Below are 23,588 nucleotides of genomic sequence, written 5' to 3'. Positions count from 1 at the left end.
GAGAACATGGTTGTTGTTCAATAATAAAATTGTTCCTCAAAAATACAACTTGCCTAATAATTCTGCACTCCCTGTACTTCTAAAGCCCTTGTTAACGTGTACCATCTTCTACTGTATTGTTGTGTTTTATAGCCCATTTAGATAATCAGACATTCATCAACTCCCACAGGCAGCAGAACCAGCATTAACAAAAGAAGCTTACAAATTTGTTCTTTGGTACTAAACGCTAGCTATTCTGCCTACACCAGAATGCCTCCTCTTTTAAACTGCACTGCATACTGATAGATGGAAATACAGACTGTAGCTAGCATCACTAATACAAGAGCAATACTAGGAAGACAGAGGGAGCAAATCTAGATCTTTTTTCCACACCCAGATTTTAACCCCAATACTGTTATGTAAAACATGGCTTTAGCTGGCCTTTCACAGCTGCAGCTCATTCTCTATGCAGCAGCTGAGCTCTTGGCAGACTCAGTCCAGAGAATCCATCTCCACCCTCTGGTGTTCCCACATGGCTCCCTGCCAGCAGAAATAATTTCAAACTTTATAATCTACAAGGTTCTGTGTTATGTCCCACAAGATCAGGATGTCCAAAGTCTCCCATTTATGTTCTATTGTGGAACACTGAAAAAAATTGCCAAAAAGTCACAGAAGAAACTGATAATTTAATAACTACCTCCTGGTAATGCAATAGCATGCCCATAATCCAATAAAAATACTGAGCATATAAAGTAATACATTTTTATGTGTAATGCAATAAGCATAATGTGTGTCTTCACTGAAAAAATTTAGCACAAGGAAACATTCATCTAGGCTCATTTCCTTAACTGGCAAAAGTTCCTAGTGTAAAAACAGGATATTATCTCTAACTGGCTTCCCACCCTCCACCTACAAACCCTGGCCAGGTTTTATGACTTCCTGCCAAAGAATAAAGTCAACTCTTGTGAGTCCTGTGAATTTTGATCTGTGTTTCATGTGAGGCCTGATTTAGATTTCTGCTAGGAAACATTGTAGAGCCTACGATGTAAGCTATGTAAGTGGCCGACGCCATTGCATTTATGGTTGTGAGTGGTGTATTATGTGTTAATTATCAAGTGTTTTACATGCGGTGCTGCCTCATAGAAACAAATTAGATGCTGGGACCTTTCCCACCCTTGTGCCCACTCTTTGTTTCTGAAATAAATTGCTGATATTTGTGAGTCCTTATATTGATGCTATGATTAGTATTCTCATATTGAGGCAATGATTGTTATTCTCTCACTGATAAATTTAAAAATTGTGAAAAAGTACCCAGAAATAGACAGAAGGAATCAACTGAATAGTGTAATCACTATAGTTTCGGGCTGCGTTGATCCAATGTGTAGTTATCTTTCTTGGGAGTTTTACATTAGGTTGTCCTGTAGGTTATGTACATGCAGCACGGCTTAGGTTTGGTAAGTTTCATCTGAATAAAACCACAGGACTTGAACAATGTAATTTGGACCGACAAGCCCAAAGTAGAGATGTTTGACAATAATGCACAGTGCCACATTTGGTAAATATAGCATAAACATGTCATACCAACTGCCTAGCACAGTGGTGGAAGGGTAATGATTTGAGCTTTGCAGTCATTAAATCAGCTTTATTCTAGAGTCAAATATGACGCTAGTTGTCTGACAGCTAAAGATTGGGCAAAACTCGGGCATGCAAGCGAACAGTGATCCCAGCACACCAGCAAATATACAACAAAAGGGTTAGAAATAAAAGAATTAAGGTGTTGCAGTGGCTCAAAATCGAGACCTCAACCTGATTGAAATGCTGTGGTGACACCTTAAGAAACTTATATGTAATCAAATACCCACAAACCTCAATGAACTGAGGCAATGTTGTAAAGAAGACTGGGGGAAAAATTCCTCCACAACTATGTGACAGACAGATAAAGTCATAATCTTTAACTTATTGCTATAGGTGGTTTTACAGGCTATTGAATCTTGAGGTATATTTATCTTATCAGAGAACTGAATATATATTTCTTTTTTACATGACTGTTTCACCCTGAATGTGTAGAGAACAATAGGAGATAGCATTGTCCTAACAAACTCCATATCCTGAAAAATCTCAAAGTGTAAACTCCCCTCGCTCAGGGTTAAGTCAGACACTGGGATGAAGACATAGATACCAAATCAAAATCTTAAATGGGGTTCTTTATCTTGCTCAAGAATACTTTGGCATGCAGAGTGTCACAATCTGGTTGTAGGAATTCAGGCGCAGAGCGGTTAGACGTCTCCAAACAACAGTATATGTACAGCACCAGTGCACAGTATATACAGTGCAGGGAATCCAAAACTCCAGGGAATCACAGGGTAGCTCGCTCACGTCTTCTTGCCCGCACTCACACACATTCACACGGCAGGGAGGTCACAGGTCCGGGGAGGAAGGTCTGAAGCAGAAGAGAAGGGAAGTCACAAACTAATCACGAATCTCAAATTACTAAGCACGAGTTCACAGGAGCTGCGAAAAACACTAACGCCAGTAGTACAATCATCCAGCGACGAGAGGATCTGTGTTCCAGCCTCAAATAGTGCTCCCGGTGATGACAGGTGATTGTTGTCAGGTGTGTGGGCCAAGGGCGGGAGCCCACAGTGAGCTCCGCCCAGGCAGAGAGGGAGAGAGAGAGAACCAAAACAGCACATGTAGCCTTGTGGGGCCAGCCGGGCAGGCACGGAGACCATGACACAGAGTCCATGGATCAAACCACCAACCTTCTAATTGGTGGAAGACCTGCTCAACCTCCTTAGCAACAGCTTTCCTTATTGAGATACCTAGATGTTCCACAAACTTTTGCCCATGCTCATAGCGTAATTCAGTGAAGCTCAGACACATATATATTTACCATTTCACTGCTGCAAAATCATTTTAAAGTTCTTGCAATGAACTTTCTTTATTATGCGAGAATCACTGCACAGTACTACCGAGTACTACAGTTTTTTTTAATATTTTAAAAATCTTTTTGGAAATCAAATGTGCAGCAGGTGCTAACTTGCCTGAGAATATTACAAATGGGACTGTGTATTACTGCGGCTAACTATTTATTAGCTGTAGAACTGCAGCTTCACTACTTTCAGTCTTTTCTCAGAAAATTGCATTGAACACAGTATCATTTAATTTTAATAATTACGTAGAGAATCAGACAGAACCAGACAGCTAACCCTACCCTGACCTTTAACAAAAGATTTACACTGTAGACCCAGTTGCTTGATAGTGGATAGCTATTTTAATGCCATTGCCCTCTTCTGCTGAATATCCCCATTTTATTTATTACGCGTATTATTCCGGTCATTTTTGAGCTGCTAGCCTACCACATATCTCTCAAATGGTCCAATAAAATGCAGAGAAGTACACCCTGCTCTGATTTCTATGGCCTCAAAGCAAACTCTAAATACACTCCCAACTTCACAAACACCACTTAAGGCCACTGCTGCTGCACACATAAACACAGATGGAGGGATACAGACACCTTATCATATGTAGTGTGATAAGCCGTAATGCAAGTAATCACTAAACAGTGCTCAGCATTGAAGGGACATGTAATGATGTGTCTACATTTGCATATAAACACTCTGTTTATAGTTTTTGTGCAATCATTGCAATTGCCACAGTAAAACCTTAGTAGTGAAACCTGCAGTTAGCTCTGTTGCTACCTTACTGCGAGGACATGAAAATTAAACTCCCATCCAGCAACTCAGTATGAGTATAACTCGTGATATAGCATGCAGAGCTTTTCCTGCACTTACACTGTTTTCTCTCTGTCCCTCTCTCTCCAGGGAAACCAGATCCTGAGCGGCCTTTCTCTGGACGAGTACAAGGCCACTCTGAAGATGATTGAAAGGGCTATTCTGGCCACCGACCTTGCCCTGTACATGAAGTAAGTACTAAACATCAAGCCTCAATGGAGACTGAATGAGAGGAAAAGAATGGAAGAAGAAAAGCAGTATTTTAAAGGTTTTTAATCAGTGCAAAATTGAGTACAATTGAGATTACACTCACCTTGTGACTGTTAAAGCCTTCATCACTTAAGTTCTACTCACTCCTCACTCCTTATAGTAATTCTGTAGGTCTAGATACAAGTTAGTGTTTAAAAGTTGTGTCTTTCTTCTGGTGAGTGTGCATTTGTGTGTGGGTGTGGTGGTGTGGGTGGGTGGATGGAAAGGGGGTATTTTCTTTCTTTGTAATATAATTGCCTTAGAACTCATGTATGTCTACAGCCCCAGAGCAGCTAAAAGTTAAAATGAAAATAAAATACAGACTGTATAAGTACTCAAGCAATTTACCTGCCAAGTACGTTTGAACTGGTGGGATTTTAAGGGTGGCTCCACAGAAAATTTATAGTTTTTCAGTCTTCACAGTGTTGGTTGTTATACCCAGTCTTCTGAAAAGAGGGGTGACAATTTTTTACTACATCTTAATGCATTCATGTTTTTTCTTAACTCCCTCCTACTACCTCAGTGACTTCAGCTCTTATCTTAGCCCACTTTTAGTCTAGACAGTGGGTGGTTTGGGGGCTAAGTGGGTTATATATGAGGATAATTACCTGCTGTGACATTGTTCATGTGGGTGTGTGCTGTCAGGAGGCGAGGGGAGTTCTTTGAGCTGACCAAGAACAACCAGTTTGTTTGGGAGGATGAACACCACAGAGACCTGCTGAGGTGAGTATAGAGTCTCAGATGCCTGTATTAACATTTACATCAACATAAGACAAATGTTTGTGAGGGACAGGCCACCTGCTGTGCAAAGTCTGAAAAGTAAAAAAGCATCATGGCAGCGTGATGATTAACACTTCTATTGATCAACATATAGTTGTAAAGGTTATGTGTTGAAACCATTTCTTCAAGAAAAATGGTTTAGCCATCAATGCAGGCATTCTTTGCATTATAGGTTGCCAGATATGGGTTAAGACCAAAGTTTTAGGTTTTGCTATACAAACCTTATATTCAAACCTGCCAATACCATGGTAACAAGTCCAGAGTTTCTCCTGCTACGAGAAACTAGTGTGTCTGTGGAAATTTAATGTCTGTAACTTTGTCACCCCCTTCAGGTCAATGCTGATGACTGCATGTGACATCTCTGCCATCACTAAGCCCTGGCCAGTACAAAAAAGGGTAAAAAAACAAACAAACAAACAAACAGAAAACCCCGCAACCTTTACCTGTCTGTATGTTGGTACGCTGCTTTTCTGTGTATTTATGTTTTTACTGTGGTATACACACACATCCCCTCATTTCTGTTTTCTATAGTTACATAGTGTTTCTATGAAATATTAAAAAAAACAGCTGAAACTGTACTCACTTTACATATAAAGGGAAAATGGCAATGAGTAAAATATTAAAATGTATTTAAAAAATATAAAAACGTATCAAAGACTCAAATTGAAGCAAACAAACCAAATTTTAAAAAATAGATTATAACTGCTAGTTAATTTGTATAATGTAATTTAAAATCTTAGTTAAATTGATGATACAAAAATAATTAAGTTCCTTAGTATCAAGACAGTTAACACTTCTGCTTTGCAGAAGATGAGAGAAACCCAGGGAAAGAGAGTTAACATCAACTCTGTGTCAGTTACTGGGGTAACAGAGTCTGAACTAAATTTTGCCAGCACAAGTTTTTGTCTCTGACTCCTCCCCTTCTGAGCTGGCTGTGTGACATCCTGATTCATTCATTCATTCATTAGATTAAGAATAACTAATGATTAAATGAAATAAAAAGGTGAGTAAAGAAGAAACAGGAAGTACATCACGAGAAACTCCCAGCAGCCTAGACCTATTGAAGTGTAACTAACTGAGGATTCAGGGTCACCTGATCCATACTTAACTCATTCACTGCCAGCCATTGGCAGTGAATGAGTTAAACCCATTGACTCATACACTGCAATTGACGGCTATAGACGTCAATGGCAGTGAATGAGTTAACTATGAGCTTTATCAAAAAGAAAAGTTTCAAGTTTTATCTTAAATGTAGAAATCCAGGCCTGGAAGCTGAAAGCTTTATATAAGTATAAATGGTTAAACTGGGCAACATTAAAGCAGAGTTTTTCTCTAAATCTCATGGAGCACTTTCATTCAGTAAGTACAACTCTGTCAAAGGATGGAAGGAACACATTTCTTACATTTTTACTGATTAATTATTGGAACAAGAAAATAATCAGACTCATAAAAGCTGATTCGAGGGTGGATCTTCAGGTTTTATCTTCAGTTTCTGTCACCTGCATTTTGTCTCAATTGAATCATTACATTTAAACATAAAGAAACAGAATTCCAGCTTCATCTTATGAAAATTCAAGTTGGGTAAATGATAACAGCAGACACCATAAAAAATATATATTATATTATATTATATTATATTATATTATATTATATTATATTATATTATATTATATTATATAACAAGCTTCCTGGAATAGAGCCCTGCTGACTGTGACCTGAGGTGCAACGTGCCTTAAAATGTATTCTTTGTTATTCATATCTGATCCTACAATTTCTTACTCTAATTACCTTTCAGAGCTCCTCCTTGTTTTCTCTTTTTTTCTTAATCACTGACCTACTACACACACACACGCACGTGAGCGTGCACTATATTCAATGCTGTAGTGTCCCTGCTGTCCCCCAGTGACCTTCATTAGTCTGTGCCTTGTTAGGAAACTCAGGCCCAGAGGAATTGTTACACAGATAAACATTCTGTGTGTGTGTATGAGAGTGCTGATAAATGAGAGCTTGTTAATAAAAACAGCTGGGCCCTGTCCTCAGATGACAACTCTAAAAAAAAACATTCAGGGCAGCAAACAAGTACATACGTTCCCTGGCTTACACACACTCTGGCAAATCACCTGCTCCTCATTAACAGATTGCGCTAAACCCATACCCCTCCTTCCCTGGTCTGTTTTACTTTCACAGCCTCCATCCATAGACTTTATATAAAGATTAACATATTCACTGTGACGTCACCCAATGGTTTTGGATTCTGGACTGATTCTAATGGTGTTTTCCTAGCATTTAGGCTGATCTGCCATATTGTTTTTGTTTTTTAGACTAGCTCTAAATCTGAAACTTCCAGTCATACTTTTTTCAGTCAGGTAAAGTCATTATAATCATTTAAGGTTATCACTGAGACTTAACAACATAAAATATCATAACGAAAAAGTTGTATTTAAAAAATGCAGTAAAGTCACCACGATTTACAAATATAGCATTCTTTAATATCATGCCATTTTTTTTACTTAAGAAATACATTCTGGTTGGTTTCCACTTTTGATTTTGAAGACCTTAAATAAGTGTCAGTGTTGATGGTATATTTGCACATAAACCACTACATTGGACACTGATGTGTCACTCCATACTCTGCCACACACTCCAAAAGTGATGTTGTTCACCTAAGTGGACAAGTAAAAAACTATTTAAAAAGTACCTGTTTAAAAAATTTTTTTTCAAAAATCTTTTTTTCATGCATAAATAAAAATACTTTAACAATAAAGTATAATCGTATAATCCTGATTGAGGTTGTCATGATTCATGCATGAAAGGGTTAAAGAAATGATATGAGTTTGTGAAAGTAACCTCCATAAGCACTGCTAAAATATTTTCATAGATCATGGAGGAAGTAAAGGCAAAGCTTCTTAGTCTCAACAATTAACAACTGCATCATAGTACTTACGTTCCTTGCAGCACCACCGACTCAATCAAGAGCTGAAGACGGCTTCAGCAACACGTTCACACAGAGGGATGTTGATTGGAGCTTGAGCCTATCTTCTTTATCTCTTTGTTAAAAACTTGAGAACACTAACTTTGTGTGGGGCTTTTGGGAGAGCTCTTGCTATTGCTATTCACTTGTTTCATTTTCCTTCTTCCTTCCAGCTGTCACACAGGCTGTCAGTCTGTCTGGGTCATTCCCAGTCATTTCCTCAAGATTAATGTTCTAATGATGCTGCCTCCAGCAGCAGTATAAGCATTTTGTTATTTCCATGTAGGAGACCTCTTTCTTATTACTCAAACTGCCACAATTATGCCACAAAGTTTCCAAGGTTGCAATGACACTATGACTTGCATAGTATACAATTCACCCAACTTAGTCTTCTGTCCAACAATAAATGAGGATTTAAAATTGATGCTTTCAGAGCAAATTATAAATGGATTGATTCTTATATTGCATTTTTGTACTCTGAGTATTCAAAACGGTCATTCATCCCTTCACACAAGCACATTTTCTTTGCTTTCTATTTAATTCATACACATTTACACTCCAATGAACATATCAGAGAGCAGCTTTGCATTCACTATTTTGCCTAAGGATACTTTGGCTCACAGACTAGAGCAGCTAGGGATCCAATCACCAACGTTCCAATTAGTAGATGCCCTGCTCTAACTCCTGAGCTACAGCCAGGTTACTTTGCTTCTATCTTTGGTTTTACATTTAGTGTTATGAAATTTGCCTTTTAAGAACTAAAAGCTCATAAAATGTTTCAATGTTTCTGCATTTGGTTTCTGATGCAGATAGCAGAGCTGGTGGCCACTGAGTTTTTCGAGCAGGGGGATAAGGAGAGGCAAGAGCTGAACATTGAACCAATTGTAAGTAATTTCAGGGTTCATTTGAATGATATTGGATAAATCCTTCTCAACAGTGCAACATTTGCCATCGAGTGCCCGGGAATCTGTTCTGAATCCTCTGGTATTTCATCCTACTGCATTTAAATATATTCCCTTTCAAATCATGAAGTATCACAACACATTTTCAAGAACTGTGCTGATGTTACAGTCATGTGAAAAGAATGTTTTCTTAGGACTTTATGCAGTCTGTATTGGAAGATCTTTGTCCTACAGTATAAAGTGCCCAGGGATCACTGTTATTGTTATTTGACACTATATAAACAAACATTTGCATTTACAGTCATGATTAGTTAATCAGTTGCATTTGATTAGCAGCACCTGGCCTCTACTCACTCTTTTAATTACCTTTTTAATTCCTATTGAAGCAGTGGGAGGGTACTCATTCTTCACAGACGGTGCATTTATGTGACAAATTTCTTTTTTACATGACTATAAATACCTGTGTCTTTTCTTGTCTCAGTTATTTTGTTTGTAAATGTTGGACACACATTATAAATTTAACTAATTGTCATATTTTGCGGTAATCTCTCTCTCCCTCGCTCTATATATATTCTCTCTATATCTCTCTATATGTAGATATAGAGAGAGTGAGAGATAGCTATATATAGCAATATATACATGTATGTATGTGTATGTGTACACATATATATATATACATATGTATATATATATATATATATATATACACACATACATACATACATTTTCTCATAGATTTGTCTGTTTTGGGGATAAAACAGTTAACTTATATAAAGTTTACATCTCATTTTTTCAATCCTTTCACAGGACCTGATGAATCGTGAGAAAAGGGATAAGATACCAAGCATGCAGGTGTCCTTCATTGATGCCATTTGCATTCAGTTGTATGAGGTAATTCAGCCCTTGCTATTTTTGCTGACCAGCGTAGCTGATGAATAGCAATTCTTCCTGCATTCAGTTCTGCCTCTGATTTCCCATGCTGAATTGTCTTTATCACTGTCACAGACCTTGGCTGGCTTATCGGAGTATTGCTCCCCGTTGTTGGAAGGATGTCAGAAAAACCGGCAGCAGTGGAAGTGTTTAGCCGAGGAGTGTGAGAAGGGGCTTGTCAACGGCTTGGTGTGATCCAAACACCAGTTTGGTTTTCATCCAACTCAGATTTCCAGAGTTCTACATTTTCAACCTATTCTCATTAAAATTATCTAATAGCGTATTGTGTGGACTGACAGTGAGGTAGAAAAGTAATTTTCCTATCATGAAATAAAACACTAGCTATGGTCTGATAATAGAAGAGGTCACCTGCCTTGAGCAGTCTTAATACTTTAAGACTTAATCTATTACGGTTGAGGTGCCGCAGTCAGGTTTCACAGTTTGTCTTTCTTTTCCTTGTTATAATCTGGAGTTTACTCACCCGGCAAAGCGTTTGCTCAGATATAGGAAAATTACAAACGATCATGCATAGCCATGCCAATGAGTACAAGTTAAAAAATAAAGTAAGAGAGAAAAACAACTGTAAAAACATCTACAAGTCAGTCAGTTGACTTGTTGGTAATCTGCCTAGACTTGTCAGCACTTTTCCTGTCTCCCGGAGTATCAGTAATTCTTGTGAGTACTTTTCACAACAGATAAACTATGAAATAACATCAAAGTTGTACCTTTCCACCCCCACTATCAAACATTCGTTAAAAAGTTGTATGCTAGTTTTACAGCTAAGCCCTACTATGAACAGAAAGGAATGAAATGTGTCCATAACAAGAAATCATGGTTTCTGAGGTCATGGTCATTTTATCCTGTCACCACCATTTTTTCTCACTCACCAGAGATAATAACAAAGTCAGCACTAAGCTATATTTATTACCATAGACATTGTTATTTTTGCATAGAGTGGCTTTCATATTGATGGTCTCACCTACACTATCTGTGACAGGTAGTGAACTTTAGGGAACACTGAATGGTTAAGCTGCATACACTGGAAGCTCTACATATTTACTTCCAGTTCATATGTATTCTTTATTCCTATTGGTAGTTGCTTCGGTTAAAAAAAAAAATCTTCCCTTAGCAAATAGGAAATGGTAAACGGACTGATTCTTATTTAGCACTTTTCTACTCTGCCTGAACATTCAAAGAAGTTGCCTGTGGTTATTTCATCTGTAATCACTTGAAGTTGTGGGATGTGATTCACTTTGAATGGTCTGTATTCAGTATGTCGCTTCCAGTGTTCATGGAGCTTTAGCACCATTAGCACCATTCTAGTGGGATGAAAACAATGCAACTACTATATACTTAGTAGTATACTAGTGTCACAATAATCTTATAGACTTATGTCTTCACGGCACACACACACACACACACACGTGGGTTTGAGTCTTTCGTACATTTTATTCACTGTCTTAACTATTGCATATTTATTTTTGTTTTATATATTTATTAGAGTCTATATTGTAAGGTCATTCTTTTGTCAAAGCACACAATTATCTAGAAAATGTTTTCATATGTGGAAAAAAAATCCCGTCTTTTTTTTATAGGCCCTTTCTTAGGAACAACTGCTTCTTCTGATGACATTTGGAAATGTACTGTATTGTGTTATTTGGAATTTAAATTTTCTATTTTTCCAGCTGTAGGAAGAGCCAAAGATTAGATCTGTGATTTCAAAGGAAAATGGATCTAGATGTTGCCACTGCCTTGTTGCGTTAAAGTAGACAATTCAGTTTTACAGAACCACTTATTTTTATTTATCCATGTCCAGTAATGCTGTTTATGCATACCAATTTTACAAACTGAACGACGGAGTAATATCTACAGAATATAAAGTATGATTTACTCACCGAGGGTGGCATCTAGCTCTGATACATTGTGACGGCGTATAATTTCTATTTCTGTAAACCTGATTCTCTGATGGGTAAATTAAAAATCTGTTCAAACAAGATATTTGCTACAAGGGGGAAAAAAAGGATTCTTTAACATTTAGAGCAGTTTCTGTTGCACTACAAAGACTGACTAAACAACAGAATTTGGCAGAAAATTTCAGTGTGTAACCCAGAATGTATCCAGGAGCAACTTTTTCATTAGATAAAAGATATTAAGTGTTTCAGCGTTTTGATGTGTTTGGGTTCACTGCTGTCCACCCTTTAGAGGCAGAGGTTTTCAGTCTGTAGTCAGAGGCGAGGTGTCATCACCAACACATTTAAAAGAACAATCTGGTACCTTTGGACCTTGTGAAATGCAGGTTTTTGCTGATCCTGCAAGAAGGAACAATTACTCCTCAGTAAAAGTGATTTCAGCATGTCCACACTAGGAATAAATAGAAAATGCAACATTACTATGACATTTTTCTCTACACCTAGAATGTTTAATATCTAGTTTTGAAGGATGCTACTGTTACCCTTCAGAACTTTTTTTTTTATGCAGAAAAGAAAAAGTTCTGAAATGTTTTGGTAAATGAAACTGCTGAATCAGCAGAACTGGTAAAACAGTTAATTGTCCAGCCAATAAACTGTTGATGAGGAGTCACAGAGGTCTGGAAGCCATATAGGTGCATTTAATGAACAGCTTACTAATGGACATGACAGACTCATTTAAACTCAAGCACTTTTGTAGATGTACATGATCAGAAAGTTAATTTGTGTCCGTGGTTGTCATTTGTACATTGAATAAGTCTCCAGGACTATTTTACTTGTGCCTGTAGCTTAGCCTCTGTGCTCTCTGGAGAAAAAAAAAAAACCCTCACTGATTGGTTGTCAGCTTTTTCTTTTGCATGTATATGAGAGGGCATTACACGACAGATGGATGGATTTTTTTTAGGTAAGAGAATTGTGGGTTTTCTTTTGCAAAATGTAATATGCTGATACGGTACTATGATGGTGTTACACATCTGCAACTGTCGACACCTTTCAACACTGTGAGCGAAGTGAATAGTATGTCCCATTAAATAATACTTATTTACTATGTCTCCTGTGTGCTGTCTATGATTTCTCAAATGTACTAAACAAGCAATGAATGAATGGATGGATGTCAGTGTGCTTTCCAGTTATTAAAACACATTACTAAAAGAGTGCATTCCAAACTAACTTCTCTTTCTTGACCTTGATGAAAAGATCAGCTGCACCCCAAGACGGCATTGTCTCAAGGCTCCAAAAACCATGTGATATCTTTTATATAATGCTCCAAAATAAATAACACGATGAAAAACCTTGGCACCTCCTGAACAAAAGAAAACCACAGAATCACTTCTTTGGGAAAAAGCAAAATGCATTTATTTATGTCATTTTATAAAAGTTCAACATATATACCACTATCTTCTAAAACAGACTGAAAGAATGAAAGAAAGCAAAAGACTAAAGAAAAGACAGTTTTCTACAGACAAATGCCACTTGGCAGAAATATTTACATCAGTGTAGAAAGAACATTTCCTTCATGTCCTCATCATATTGACAAATAAGACACAGTGAAGCTCAACAAAGGAAAACAGGTCCTCGTTGTCCAGTCACGCACAGGCAGTGAACAAAGACACGGCAGTGTTAGATCTACTGGTTTCTATGAGAATCAGTGGTCGGTGCTGTAACAGCTCATGTGGTTTAGAAGTTTAAGCTGACTCAGTCTTCTTGTACGCCACCATGCTGTTCACCTTGTGGATCGAAGTGGTGAAGGAATGCAAACGCACCTCCTCTGGCTGGTCAATGGTCTGCGGCCCTGATTCTTCCCATTTATCTGGAACCACCAGGTCCTTGTCTGTATAAACCAAGAGGTCAAAAGCACCTGAGGGGAGGAGTTGAAATTATTACCCAACCACCACATCAAAGGCTCAAATGTCAAAAGTCTCATTACTCACATGGCGTCTCCAGCAGGGGCAAGAAAGTAACAGTGGCTGTTATCTGTCTGATAACTGAGCGTCTCATTACTCACATGGCGTCTCCAGCAGGGGCAAGAAAGTAACAGTGGCTGTTATCTGTCTGATAACTGAGCGGATCTCATGCTGAATTGTCTTAATGGACTTCTCTCTGGGTGCACTGGGTGACACATGAGAACTCAGTTAACATGCATCATTTATTAGTCAAACAATAGTCAGTTGAGTGTAATGACAGATGCTCATTTAACCAAATTACATAATCTGTTGTAAAGACTCTTCTAAAGTACAAATTTCATGTCATTTTATTGCAAAAAAACAAAACAAAAAAACTAATCCACTGCAAACATACAAATTCACATCTGTGTTGACAAATCAGCCAACCAACCCAAAGTCTGCACCATTCAACTCCTGTCAATAAGTGTAAGTAAACAGATCTGTCCAGATGCCTTAGAGCAGGGGTAGGTAACCTTTCTGATGATGAGTGCATCTAAAATGTCCTCAGAAGTCAGTGTGCCATATGATTGTATTAGCAAGAAATTTAATAACGCTCTATATTAACAGTTACACACTATAGAGAACCACTTTATAGTTCGCAGCTATCAGCGAATAGCTTATTCAGCTATTTTGAAACAAAAAAAAAAGACACTTTTTATCCATAACAGCAAATGAACTGTACAAATGCTATTTATGGTCTCCTCGCAACAATGATAAGAAAAATAAACTGAGCCAATATGGCATGTTTGTTAATACACTCTGATCTCTGGTCTCCCACTCAGAGACACAGGGCTCCGAGCATCCAGCATTCAGACGGCTACCTGAGGACTCTCTTCATGTGAGAGAAATCTGCTCACACAGATATGTAGAACCAAATACTGTCAATAAGGCCTCTGCAATGTTCTGAAGACAGTTAAACTTGTCAGGTAGTGATGTCCAGCAGGTGAAAATGCAAGCTCCATGAACACGCACAGCTGTGGATTCCAGCTGCTTCGATGTTGCATTAACTGGCATTAACTCAGCCAGTTAATGCGAGACAAGTCTAGCTGCTCATTAAAGCTTTCTGGTTTGATCAGAAAATAAAACATTGGTCCATACACCTGAAAGTCCCAAAAACGCATTGTGAATTCTGTCTCGAATCTACAGATGTATCCGTGTATTTCTTCCTTCCCTTATAACTTCCCTTCAACTCATTCATGTCACCTAAAAGGTAAACCTGTTTCTCCATCACCTGTTCAGCTCTGATGATTGTCCTGAAGCTACCTGAAGCACAAAACAATTTATATAATATATCACTCCACTCAAACTGACGGTGGGGGAAGTACAAGTGCAACATGCCAGGTGTTGGAATTAGGAGACAGCAAATTAATGACCATTAGCATGGAGCCTTTAAAACAAAACAAACAAACAAACAAACAAACAAGGTAATAGAGGTCCTGACCTGCTCTCTTTAGCCGACTTGTCACACTCAATGTCAAACTGCCATCTCTCGAGCACCTCGTTGGTTTCCAGACACGTGATCACCAACACCAGCTTTTGCACAGTGCACTCAAACAGCCACTCTGCAACACCAAAAGAGCAAACAACACTTATTAAAGTTGGTTATGCAAAGTGAGAGGTAGTTAAACACCCTAAAAACATAATACAAACATGTACAGAATTTTGTATCCACAATAGTTGTGGATACAAAATTGTGATCTCTTGGATATAGTATCCAAGAGATCACAATTTCTGTGAGAAAAATGATGATTGATTTGTATTCTGTAATTTCACTACTCTTAGCATTACACAATTGAGAGCTTGAGTGATTTGACATATGCACCCAAAAATATGAATATTCTGGTACGAATTACATTAAACTTGAACTGACAACCCAGAGATATTTACTCCATTTAGTTTTATTTACATTGCACTAAAAATCACAACAGTTGCTTCAAGAGACTTTATACTTTAAAGTAAAGACCCCACAGGCTTAAAAAGAAAAACAATCAGATGATCCCAGAACAGCAAGCACTAGGCTGATGGGAATAAAAAAAACTTCTTTTTAACAGGAAGAAACCTGAGGAGGCAGCCATCAACAGTTGCATGCATTGGATTTAGGAAAAAAATAAAATATTACAATGGCATCACCTTGGACAGAAAAGGGTGCACCGATCTCCTTCCTCATTCACATACATAATGGCAAAATCAAAAATTGGTAAATCAAAAATTAAAAATCCAGCGTTTTTAAGCAGAAATAGCTTGTAGTTCACCTGACAAGAGCCTAAGAGTAGCTTAACACAAATTTGTGTAACATGGGAATGGAAACTCACGTGTGCTGCTTTGTATGTTACTTAACATTGATCATAAGATGCCAGGTCATACCAATTAAAATCTCAGGCATGAGTCTCATAGGCATCTGCGTTCATCTTCAACATCATGCTGCTCTGCTGTACGTTAATCGCCCCTTGGGGATAAATAAAGTCTTTCCGATTCTGACTCTGATCTAATTCAACACAACAAAAAGGGGAGGGGGAAATGCACCACCACGTGGCCCTACTCAGCAATCGCAACTAACAAGTTACTATTTATTGAGTAAAGACGATCACCGAATTAGCAAAATAAATTGACAAAATCATTCATTGTTCACAAACATCATCTTATTTTGTACTTCGCTACGGCTTTTGCCTTTACTTTGCCTTCTCCATAAAAATCCAAAGTCACTCCCCACCAAGCTGTGAGCTCAGTTCTCACCAATTACGTTTTTTCTTTTCTATCTGCTGTTCAAGGAAATCCACTTAAAGTAAAGTAGACTGAAGTTTTGTTTGTTTTCTTAAGTACAATATGTCCACATTTTTTCAAGGTCTAAGAGTAAATATGTAAAACGAAGAAAAACAGCATCTCCATAGTGACCAAAATAACCGTGAGTAAGATTTCTTGCCGTAAGCCAGCAGCCTTGTAGATATAGCTACAGAACTCGAAGCCCAAAACTACAACTGGAGTGCCTTCAGACCGCAGTTGGTTAGCTCACTCAGTTCCACAGTTATTCCACTTTCTCCTTAGTTGTGTCACGAGTGGGGAAGTCCACTATTGAGATACCTTTAAGTTGAGACACCACGTTAGTCAGATAGCTCTTCAGCTTGGGGTCGGTAGTTAGTAGGAGACTCAGGTCATAGTGGGTAACTCTGGTGAATGTCTCTGGAGGATAGATGCCCCGTTGGTACAAGATGCTGTTGATGCCGAAAGCTGTGAATGACAATGGGGAAATCAAAGGCTTCAAATACGCCGGAATTCCAGTATTCGTAAACTTTAGAGGCTTATATGATTCAAACTTGAAAGGCACAGAAGAGTACAAAACAACTACACAAGAAAGGGAATAACACGAGAGAAAACTAACTGGGAATCAATTAGCTCGGTAGAATAGAAACGATGTATGGTGTACGTTCACGATTCTCAATACAAGGGCAGACAACAAGACAGTCTTTACAAATTATTCGGTTTGAAGTTGTGAATTGACGCTTATAGGATACATAAGGCTTAAACACTTTATTTTTCATCAACTGGAGCTATGCTTGCCATGTGAGTGCATACATGCTGCGTTGATGCTAATATGTTATCGGGCACTATGTAGGCCCAATAGCATATTAGCGTTGCATGCATGCGTGTCGAAAACGAGCGACTAAAAGACGAAATAAGAGAAATACTTACAAAAGAACTCGGCTACTAACTCCGCGCTTCCTTTGAGAGTAATTCCCTTCAACGTGCTTGTCATTTTCTTAACGCTTTGGTCTAGCTCTCAACAGTAAATATATTGTACTCTTTATTTTCTTCTTCTACGTCTACCGACTTCAACTACCCGCCACCCAGTTTGAATTTTGTCAGCTTCCACACTATTGCGCATGCGTGTGAGATTGCGTCGCGATTTTGATGACGTTTTAGGTTACGCTTACAATTTTTCTACACTAGAGAGCAGTGTAGAATAATTAAAGACCTTTCTACCTTGTAATTGACTGTATATTAATGTAATGTATCACTGCACAAATGACTGAATTAATAAGTTAATATTGTAGATACCACGTTTTGTTAATCCTAAAGGGGTCCAAACAACCATTGTATGCAGACTTGGAAAAGTCACTCTGTAAAACAGAAAATTGCAAAACAAAAGAAAGACAACTTCAGTTAATGCTAGCTTTTAAGTCTTGTTGGCTCTGTACTTCTCTTTTTGCTATGTTTGTCTATGTACTATTTTTTTATTATTATTATTATTATTTTATCATAGTTGGTTTTTTTCTCAGTCAGTAATTGTCTTTTTCTTTCAGGAGGAAAGCCATGCGGGACCTGCACGCCTCCAGGACCACTAAGTGGGCAGATGAGATTTGACAAACTTCTTCCAAAATTAATGAAAAGCTTCGAACCTTCTTTGGGAAACTTGTGATTCATGAAAAATGGCTTCTTTCCAGCTGCAGCTGGTGTCATTAACAAGGTCCCCAGACTGACACAGGATATGAACACCACACATCAAACTGTCAGAAAGTATTTTTATTTACACATCTTTTAAAATGAACTGTGGTAACTCGTGGGGACCAGCCAGGCTCCAACTGAATTATCCACATGGGCCCATCTTTCTAGTGGGCCCACCACCTGTAGGAGTCAGGCGATATTTTGCTAAGGGAGGGGGTGGACTGGTTGTAGGAGGAGGAGAAACAGCTGGAACTTACACCACAGGTTGCAAGATAGGAAATACACATGTCTGGCCTCACCTCAGTGGAGATATTAGGTTCTGAAACTAATCTTTTTGTGAAGTACAGCCCACAACTAGAGTTCGTTTTAATGGAAGATAAATGCAGAAAAGTGTATGCTCATATGCCCGCAGTTAGGTGCCTATATGTTAGGGTTCTCTCCAGTGAATAAGATATTGCTTCCTGCATCTTCAGGTTGGGGAATGGGTCCTGACTGTTTTGGACATTTGCACATATGCTAAACAAACAAGTTGAACTGCTGCTTTTCTACAGTTGAGCCATTTGCGGTGGTTTGGGCACCTGATCAGAATGACTACGTTCCTCATTCTGATCAGAATGAAGTTCCCAAAATACCTCCTAGGTAAAGTGTTTTGGGAACAACCAACTGAGAAGAGATCCTTAGGCAGACTAAGAACATACTGAAGCTGGCTTGAGAAGATCTCAGTGACCTTAACCCTTAAGTCCCTACAGAACTGAAGAATCTGGCAAGAACACCAACAGATACTGGACTTTGATCAAAGCCTGTTAGCCATTTCGTTAGATGCGATCAGACAATTTAGCATTTTATAACTACTCCAAAAAACCTTACATAATCTTTTAAATGTAATGCAAATGACAGTATTTTCTGTTCATCAGAACATTTTGTCTCATCAAAATATTATTTGTCAGAAAAATGAAATAAATCCAATGAGTGAAATGGTCTAAAAATTATTTTAGACCATTTTAAATTCATCCATTTGCTTCAGCTTATCCTTTTCAGGGTTGCGGGGGGCACTGGAGCCTATCCCAGCTATCTTAGGGCAAGAGGCAGGGTACACCCTGGACAGGTTGCCAGTCTGTCGCAGGGCTACCACACAGAGACAAACAACCATCCGTACTCACATTCACTCATGGATTCACACTTATGGGCAATTTAGATTTTTCAATTGACCTATCCCCTCTAACTGCATGTCTTTGGACGGTGGGAGGAAGCCGGAGTACCCGGAGAGAACCCACACAAACATGGGGAGAACATGCAAACTCCACACAGAAAGACCTGGCTTGATAGTGGAATTGAACTCAGGAACTTCTTTTTTTTTTCAACATTATGTTTATTAAAGTTTTACATATATACATATATAAAGTACATACACAAACAAATTTACACAATAAACGAAACACAAGGTACATTCAATGAAAGCACTTGAGTCCATGAGACCTCTGACAGATTTTAAAGAATAATTTTCAGATTGCAGCATATGGTTGTGGTCCTGTACAGGGAATAGCTAGGCTGTCCCTGTCTCACACAGTAAACCAGATAGATCTTTATTCCCAATATACTGGATGTAGCGCCCCCAAATTTTCTGGAAAATTTCTTGTTTATCTTTTAGAGTATATGTAATTTTCTCTAATGGTAAACATAAAGACAATTCTTTGAACCAATGTGAAATACTTGGTTTGCCAAGACTCCTCCACGTTAGAGCTATCACTCTCTTTGCTTGTAGTATTCCCATGTTTATGAAGATTTTTTCAAAATGATCTATGTTACACCCTACAGGATATAATCCCAGTAGGAAAAGTTTGGGATCCATCACAAGTTTAATTGACAAAATCTCCTTTATCATTGCTCCAACCTCTTCCCAAAACTCCTTTATTTTTGGACATGACCATAAACAGTGGAGCAATGTGCCCTTATCTTCTTCACATCTATTACAGATATCAGGAATCTGCATATTAAATTTGTTAAGTTTTTCTGGTGTTATGTACACTCTCATCAACCAATTAAATTGTAGCAATTTTAGACGTGTGTTCCCTGTCTGTGTTTGGGCTAGCTTACATGCTCTACTCCATTGTTCCACTGTCAAGTCCTCCTGTAAGTCATACCTCCAAGCTTCAAGCTTAGCAGCAGATGAATCAGGAGAGGATGTCATCATCAAGTTGTATAATTCAGATATCATCCCTCTACCACTGGGGTTTTTGGTTAGGATTTTCTCTAATGTGGACAGCGGGGGAATATGTGTAAAATCATTATGATAAGACCTGATAAAACTCCTAAACTGTAGGTATTTGAAAAAGTGCTTTCGGGGAATATTAAATTTAGAGATTAGTTGTTCAAAACTTAAAAGTCTTCCATCACCCCCGAAAGCATCCTTCACCAGTCCCAGCCCCGAGTCTGCCCACATTTTAAAACCACCGTCCGCCCTACCCGGGGCAAAATAATTGTTGCCCCAAATCGGGCTAAAAACGGAGAGGGGAGATTTTACGTTTAAATATCTTTGAGTGACATGTAAGATATAAATCATGTTTTTAACTATAGGATTAAGCGTAATGTCTTTGAGTTTATTATATTTATCAGAGTATACATATGTAGGAAGTGGAAGCCTAAGAGAGAGAGACTCAATAGTTCTCCATGCGGGGGGCTTTTCTGCAGCATAATAGAACATTATAGTTCTTAACTGGGCTGCCCAGTAATACCAAACCATGTTAGGACATTGCAGCCCTCCTGCATCAAAGGGCAAGTACAAAAGTGATAAGCGAAGTCTGGGACGCTTGTTATTCCATAAAAACTGATTAAACAGTTTTCTTATTTTAAGGAAAAAGTCTGAGGGGGGTGGCAAGGGGATATTCTGAAACAGATACAGAAGCTTAGGGAGCACGTTCATCTTTAGTATATTTATTCTACCAATCAGTGAAATTTGGAGACTCGACCATCTCTCCACTGATTTGGATATGTCAGTCATAATTGGACTATAATTATGGTTCACCACCTCTTCCAATTTTGGGACAATCTGAATACCTAGATAAGTAAACTGATTCACATTTCTAAAATGGCAGGTGTATTTAGGTGGATTCATCCTTTCTTCTGAGTTCAAAAGCATTATAGAAGATTTTGATTTATTGATTTTATAACCAGAAATATGTCCAAATTTTCCAATTAGGTCTAAAATGGCTGGAATAGATTTTCCCAGATTTTTAAGAAAGAGGATCACATCGTCAGCATAAAGAGCTATTCGATGGTCGAGCCCTCCGATCTCTATACCCGTGATCACACAGTGTTCTCTTACAGCAATAGCAAGTGGTTCAATTGCAATTACAAATAAAAGGGGGGATAGGGGGCAACCTTGTCTACAACCTCTTCCAATCTCAACTGGTTTTGAGATAACATTATTGGTAATTATTTCTGCATATGGGTTATTATATAGAAGCCTGACCCAGTTACAGAATCCCACTCCCAAACCAAAGCGACCAAGAACCTCAAGCAAATAGGGCCATTCCACCCTATCGAAAGCCTTCTCGGCATCTAGTGCCAAGAAAGCTGTATCTGAAGACCCCCCTTGCTCGTGTAAAATATTTAACACTCGTCGAACATTGTGGAATCCCTGACGCCCAACCATGAACCCATTTTGATCTTCCTTGATGATGTCTGGCAAAAGGCCCTCCAGTCTCTTTGCTAGAATTTTACAGAGTATCTTTAAATCTGAGTTTAAGAGGCTAATTGGCCGCAGGTTTTCACATTTATCATTCGATTTTCCAGGTTTAGGAAGAAGTGTAATTAAGGCCCCTCTCAGAGTGGGTGGGAGTATCCCCTTTTGAGCAGATTCAGAAAACATTTCCAAAAGGGGTGCCTTTAATTTGGATACAAACTTTTTATAGATATCAATTGGCAGACCGTCTGGCCCTGCAGCCTTTCCAGAATTCATACTCATTATTGCCTCTGAGATTTCGTCCAGAGTCAATTTAGCCCCCAGTCTCAAGGATTCCTCTTCTTCTATTCTGGGGATATTCATATTGTCAAGAAAAGAGAAAAAATTGGGGTCTGGTTCACCTGGGTTTAAGTCAGAACTGTATAACCTTTCATAATAGGCCTTGAAAGAGTCACTTATTGCAGCAGGGTCAGAGATCGTTTCCCCTTTATCATTTTTAAGTGCAGTGATTGATCTTTCCAATTGGAATTGTTTTATACGCCAAGCCAGAATTTTACCTGATTTCTCCCCTTGATCAAAAACGGACTGCTTAAGTTTTAATAAGTTAGCTGTAGCTTTTGAAGCTGAGATTTCATTATATTGGGTTCTTAATAACAGCAAACTTTGGTGCAGCTTGGGACAGGGGTTCTTAAAGTACATATCCTCAGTAGCTTTAATTTGCGATTCCAATAATTTCAGCTTTTGTCTGGCCTTCTTAGATTTTGAGCTTGTGAAGCTAATTATTTGGCCTCTAATGAAGGCTTTGAATGCTTCCCATCTAATACACGGAGATGTTTCAGAAGTATTGAGCTCAAAGTAATCAGTAATTTGTTTGTCAAGGTACGCCAGTAGGTCTTTGTCCTTTATCCATTTTTGCTGAAATTTCCATTTTGGGGGATCTCGTACTAGCCCTGGATCCAAATAGACCAGACTGGCTGGGGCATGGTCTGAGATAAGGACACTGCCATAATCACAACTGTTCACTTTATAGGACAGACTTGCTGAGATCAAAAAGTAGTCTATTCTTGAGTATGATTTATGTGTGCTTGAATAACATGAATATGTCGATACACCAGGATTCCTGTCTCTCCATATATCCATAAGATTTAATTCCTTAGCAAACTGAAGAATGGTTTCCCTACTCTGGCTATGAGATTTGTCTAAATGTGATGATTTATCTATACTTGGGTTCAGAGTGCAATTGAAGTCTCCCGCTAAAATATATTGACCACTGAGTGCTGACAGCGTGCAGAACAGGTTATTAAAAAAAGATGGTTCATCCTTATTTGGGGCATAAATATTAACTAAAATCAGAGGTTCTGTATAGAGAGTACCCTGAACAATCAAATACCTTCCCATCCTATCTGCAATCACCTTACAAACATTAAAGGGGACGGACTTGTGTATTAGAGTCAAAACCCCTCTCGCTTGGGAGTTAAATGGTGCTGAAAATACCTCTCCCTGCCATCTCCGCTTAATCTTTAAGTCCTCTTTTCCAGTAAGATGAGTCTCTTGGAGAAAAATTATTTTGGAATGCATATCTTTTAACCTTCTCATCACTTGTTTAACTTTTTTAAGTTTTTGCAGCCCTCTACAGTTCCACGATGTCATCTTAATTTCTAAAACATTGGACATAGCTGCAATTTTCAGATGATCTTCTCATGCTAGTATATAGAAGTGTACCTTTAGACAACCAAAACAATGCAGACAACACAGATGCTTCTAACTGCATCAACCATTGAACACAACCCCTCTGACCTAAGGGCCAGTTTCCCCTTCTCCTTACTGCACACTCCGGTAATGCTAATGACCAGTCCACAGTTATTGAGGAATGATCCAACATTATTGATATTGACTTATCCTAAACCTAAACTTAAACACTCCCTCCATTGTTAGCTTTTACATACAAATAATAATTGCTTTGCCAGGAATTTATTGCTATCCCAAATATACTCATGTAAATAAATTAAAT

The 23,588-nt window shown here is 38.4% G+C and overlaps 2 protein-coding genes across 2 annotated transcripts in view; one reads left to right on the top strand and one right to left on the bottom strand.

Annotated features, from left to right (window-relative positions):
- Positions 1 to 12,621, top strand: part of pde5ab (phosphodiesterase 5A, cGMP-specific, b) — a gene marked incomplete in the record, with an annotated part of 74,901 nt that extends 62,280 nt beyond the window's left edge. Inside the window, 6 exon segments of the mRNA XM_042214633.1 lie at positions 3,804 to 3,904; positions 4,608 to 4,685; positions 5,075 to 5,138; positions 8,523 to 8,597; positions 9,423 to 9,506; positions 9,621 to 12,621. Of these exon segments, the coding sequence (XP_042070567.1) occupies positions 3,804 to 3,904; positions 4,608 to 4,685; positions 5,075 to 5,138; positions 8,523 to 8,597; positions 9,423 to 9,506; positions 9,621 to 9,740 (522 nt within the window).
- Positions 12,622 to 12,842: 221 nt separating this feature from the next.
- Positions 12,843 to 17,337, bottom strand: mad2l1 (MAD2 mitotic arrest deficient-like 1 (yeast)). Its single transcript, XM_042214634.1, has 5 exons — positions 17,143 to 17,337; positions 16,534 to 16,680; positions 14,897 to 15,017; positions 13,518 to 13,621; positions 12,843 to 13,370 (listed from the first exon to the last, which is right to left on the bottom strand). The coding sequence occupies exons 1-5, from the start codon at positions 17,204 to 17,206 to the stop codon at positions 13,198 to 13,200; spliced, it is 609 nt and encodes a 202-aa protein (XP_042070568.1). The 5' UTR covers positions 17,207 to 17,337; the 3' UTR covers positions 12,843 to 13,197.
- Between the last annotated feature and the right edge of the window lie 6,251 nt (positions 17,338 to 23,588).

This window comes from Haplochromis burtoni, unplaced genomic scaffold (genome assembly GCF_018398535.1).
Source record: "Haplochromis burtoni strain Fernald_Lab_line unplaced genomic scaffold, NCSU_Asbu1 Contig_596, whole genome shotgun sequence".
Taxonomy (NCBI): domain Eukaryota; kingdom Metazoa; phylum Chordata; class Actinopteri; order Cichliformes; family Cichlidae; genus Haplochromis; species Haplochromis burtoni.
The sequence above is the reverse complement of the archived record's forward strand: the minus strand, read 5'-3'. Positions and strand labels throughout refer to the sequence as shown.

What these genes read in the sequence shown, in the direction of transcription:
- mad2l1 (XM_042214634.1), bottom strand. Translation starts at nt 17,206, where the DNA reads ATGACAAGCACGTTGAAGGGAATTACTCTCAAAGGAAGCGCGGAGTTA. An exon ending in CGTGGTGTCTCAACTTAAAG is followed by an intron (nt 15,018 to 16,533) that starts GTATCTCAATAG and finishes TTGGTGTTGCAG; the next exon opens with AGTGGCTGTTTGAGTGCACT. An exon ending in GCCCCTGCTGGAGACGCCAT is followed by an intron (nt 13,371 to 13,517) that starts GTGAGTAATGAG and finishes TCCTCCCCTCAG; the next exon opens with GTGCTTTTGACCTCTTGGTT.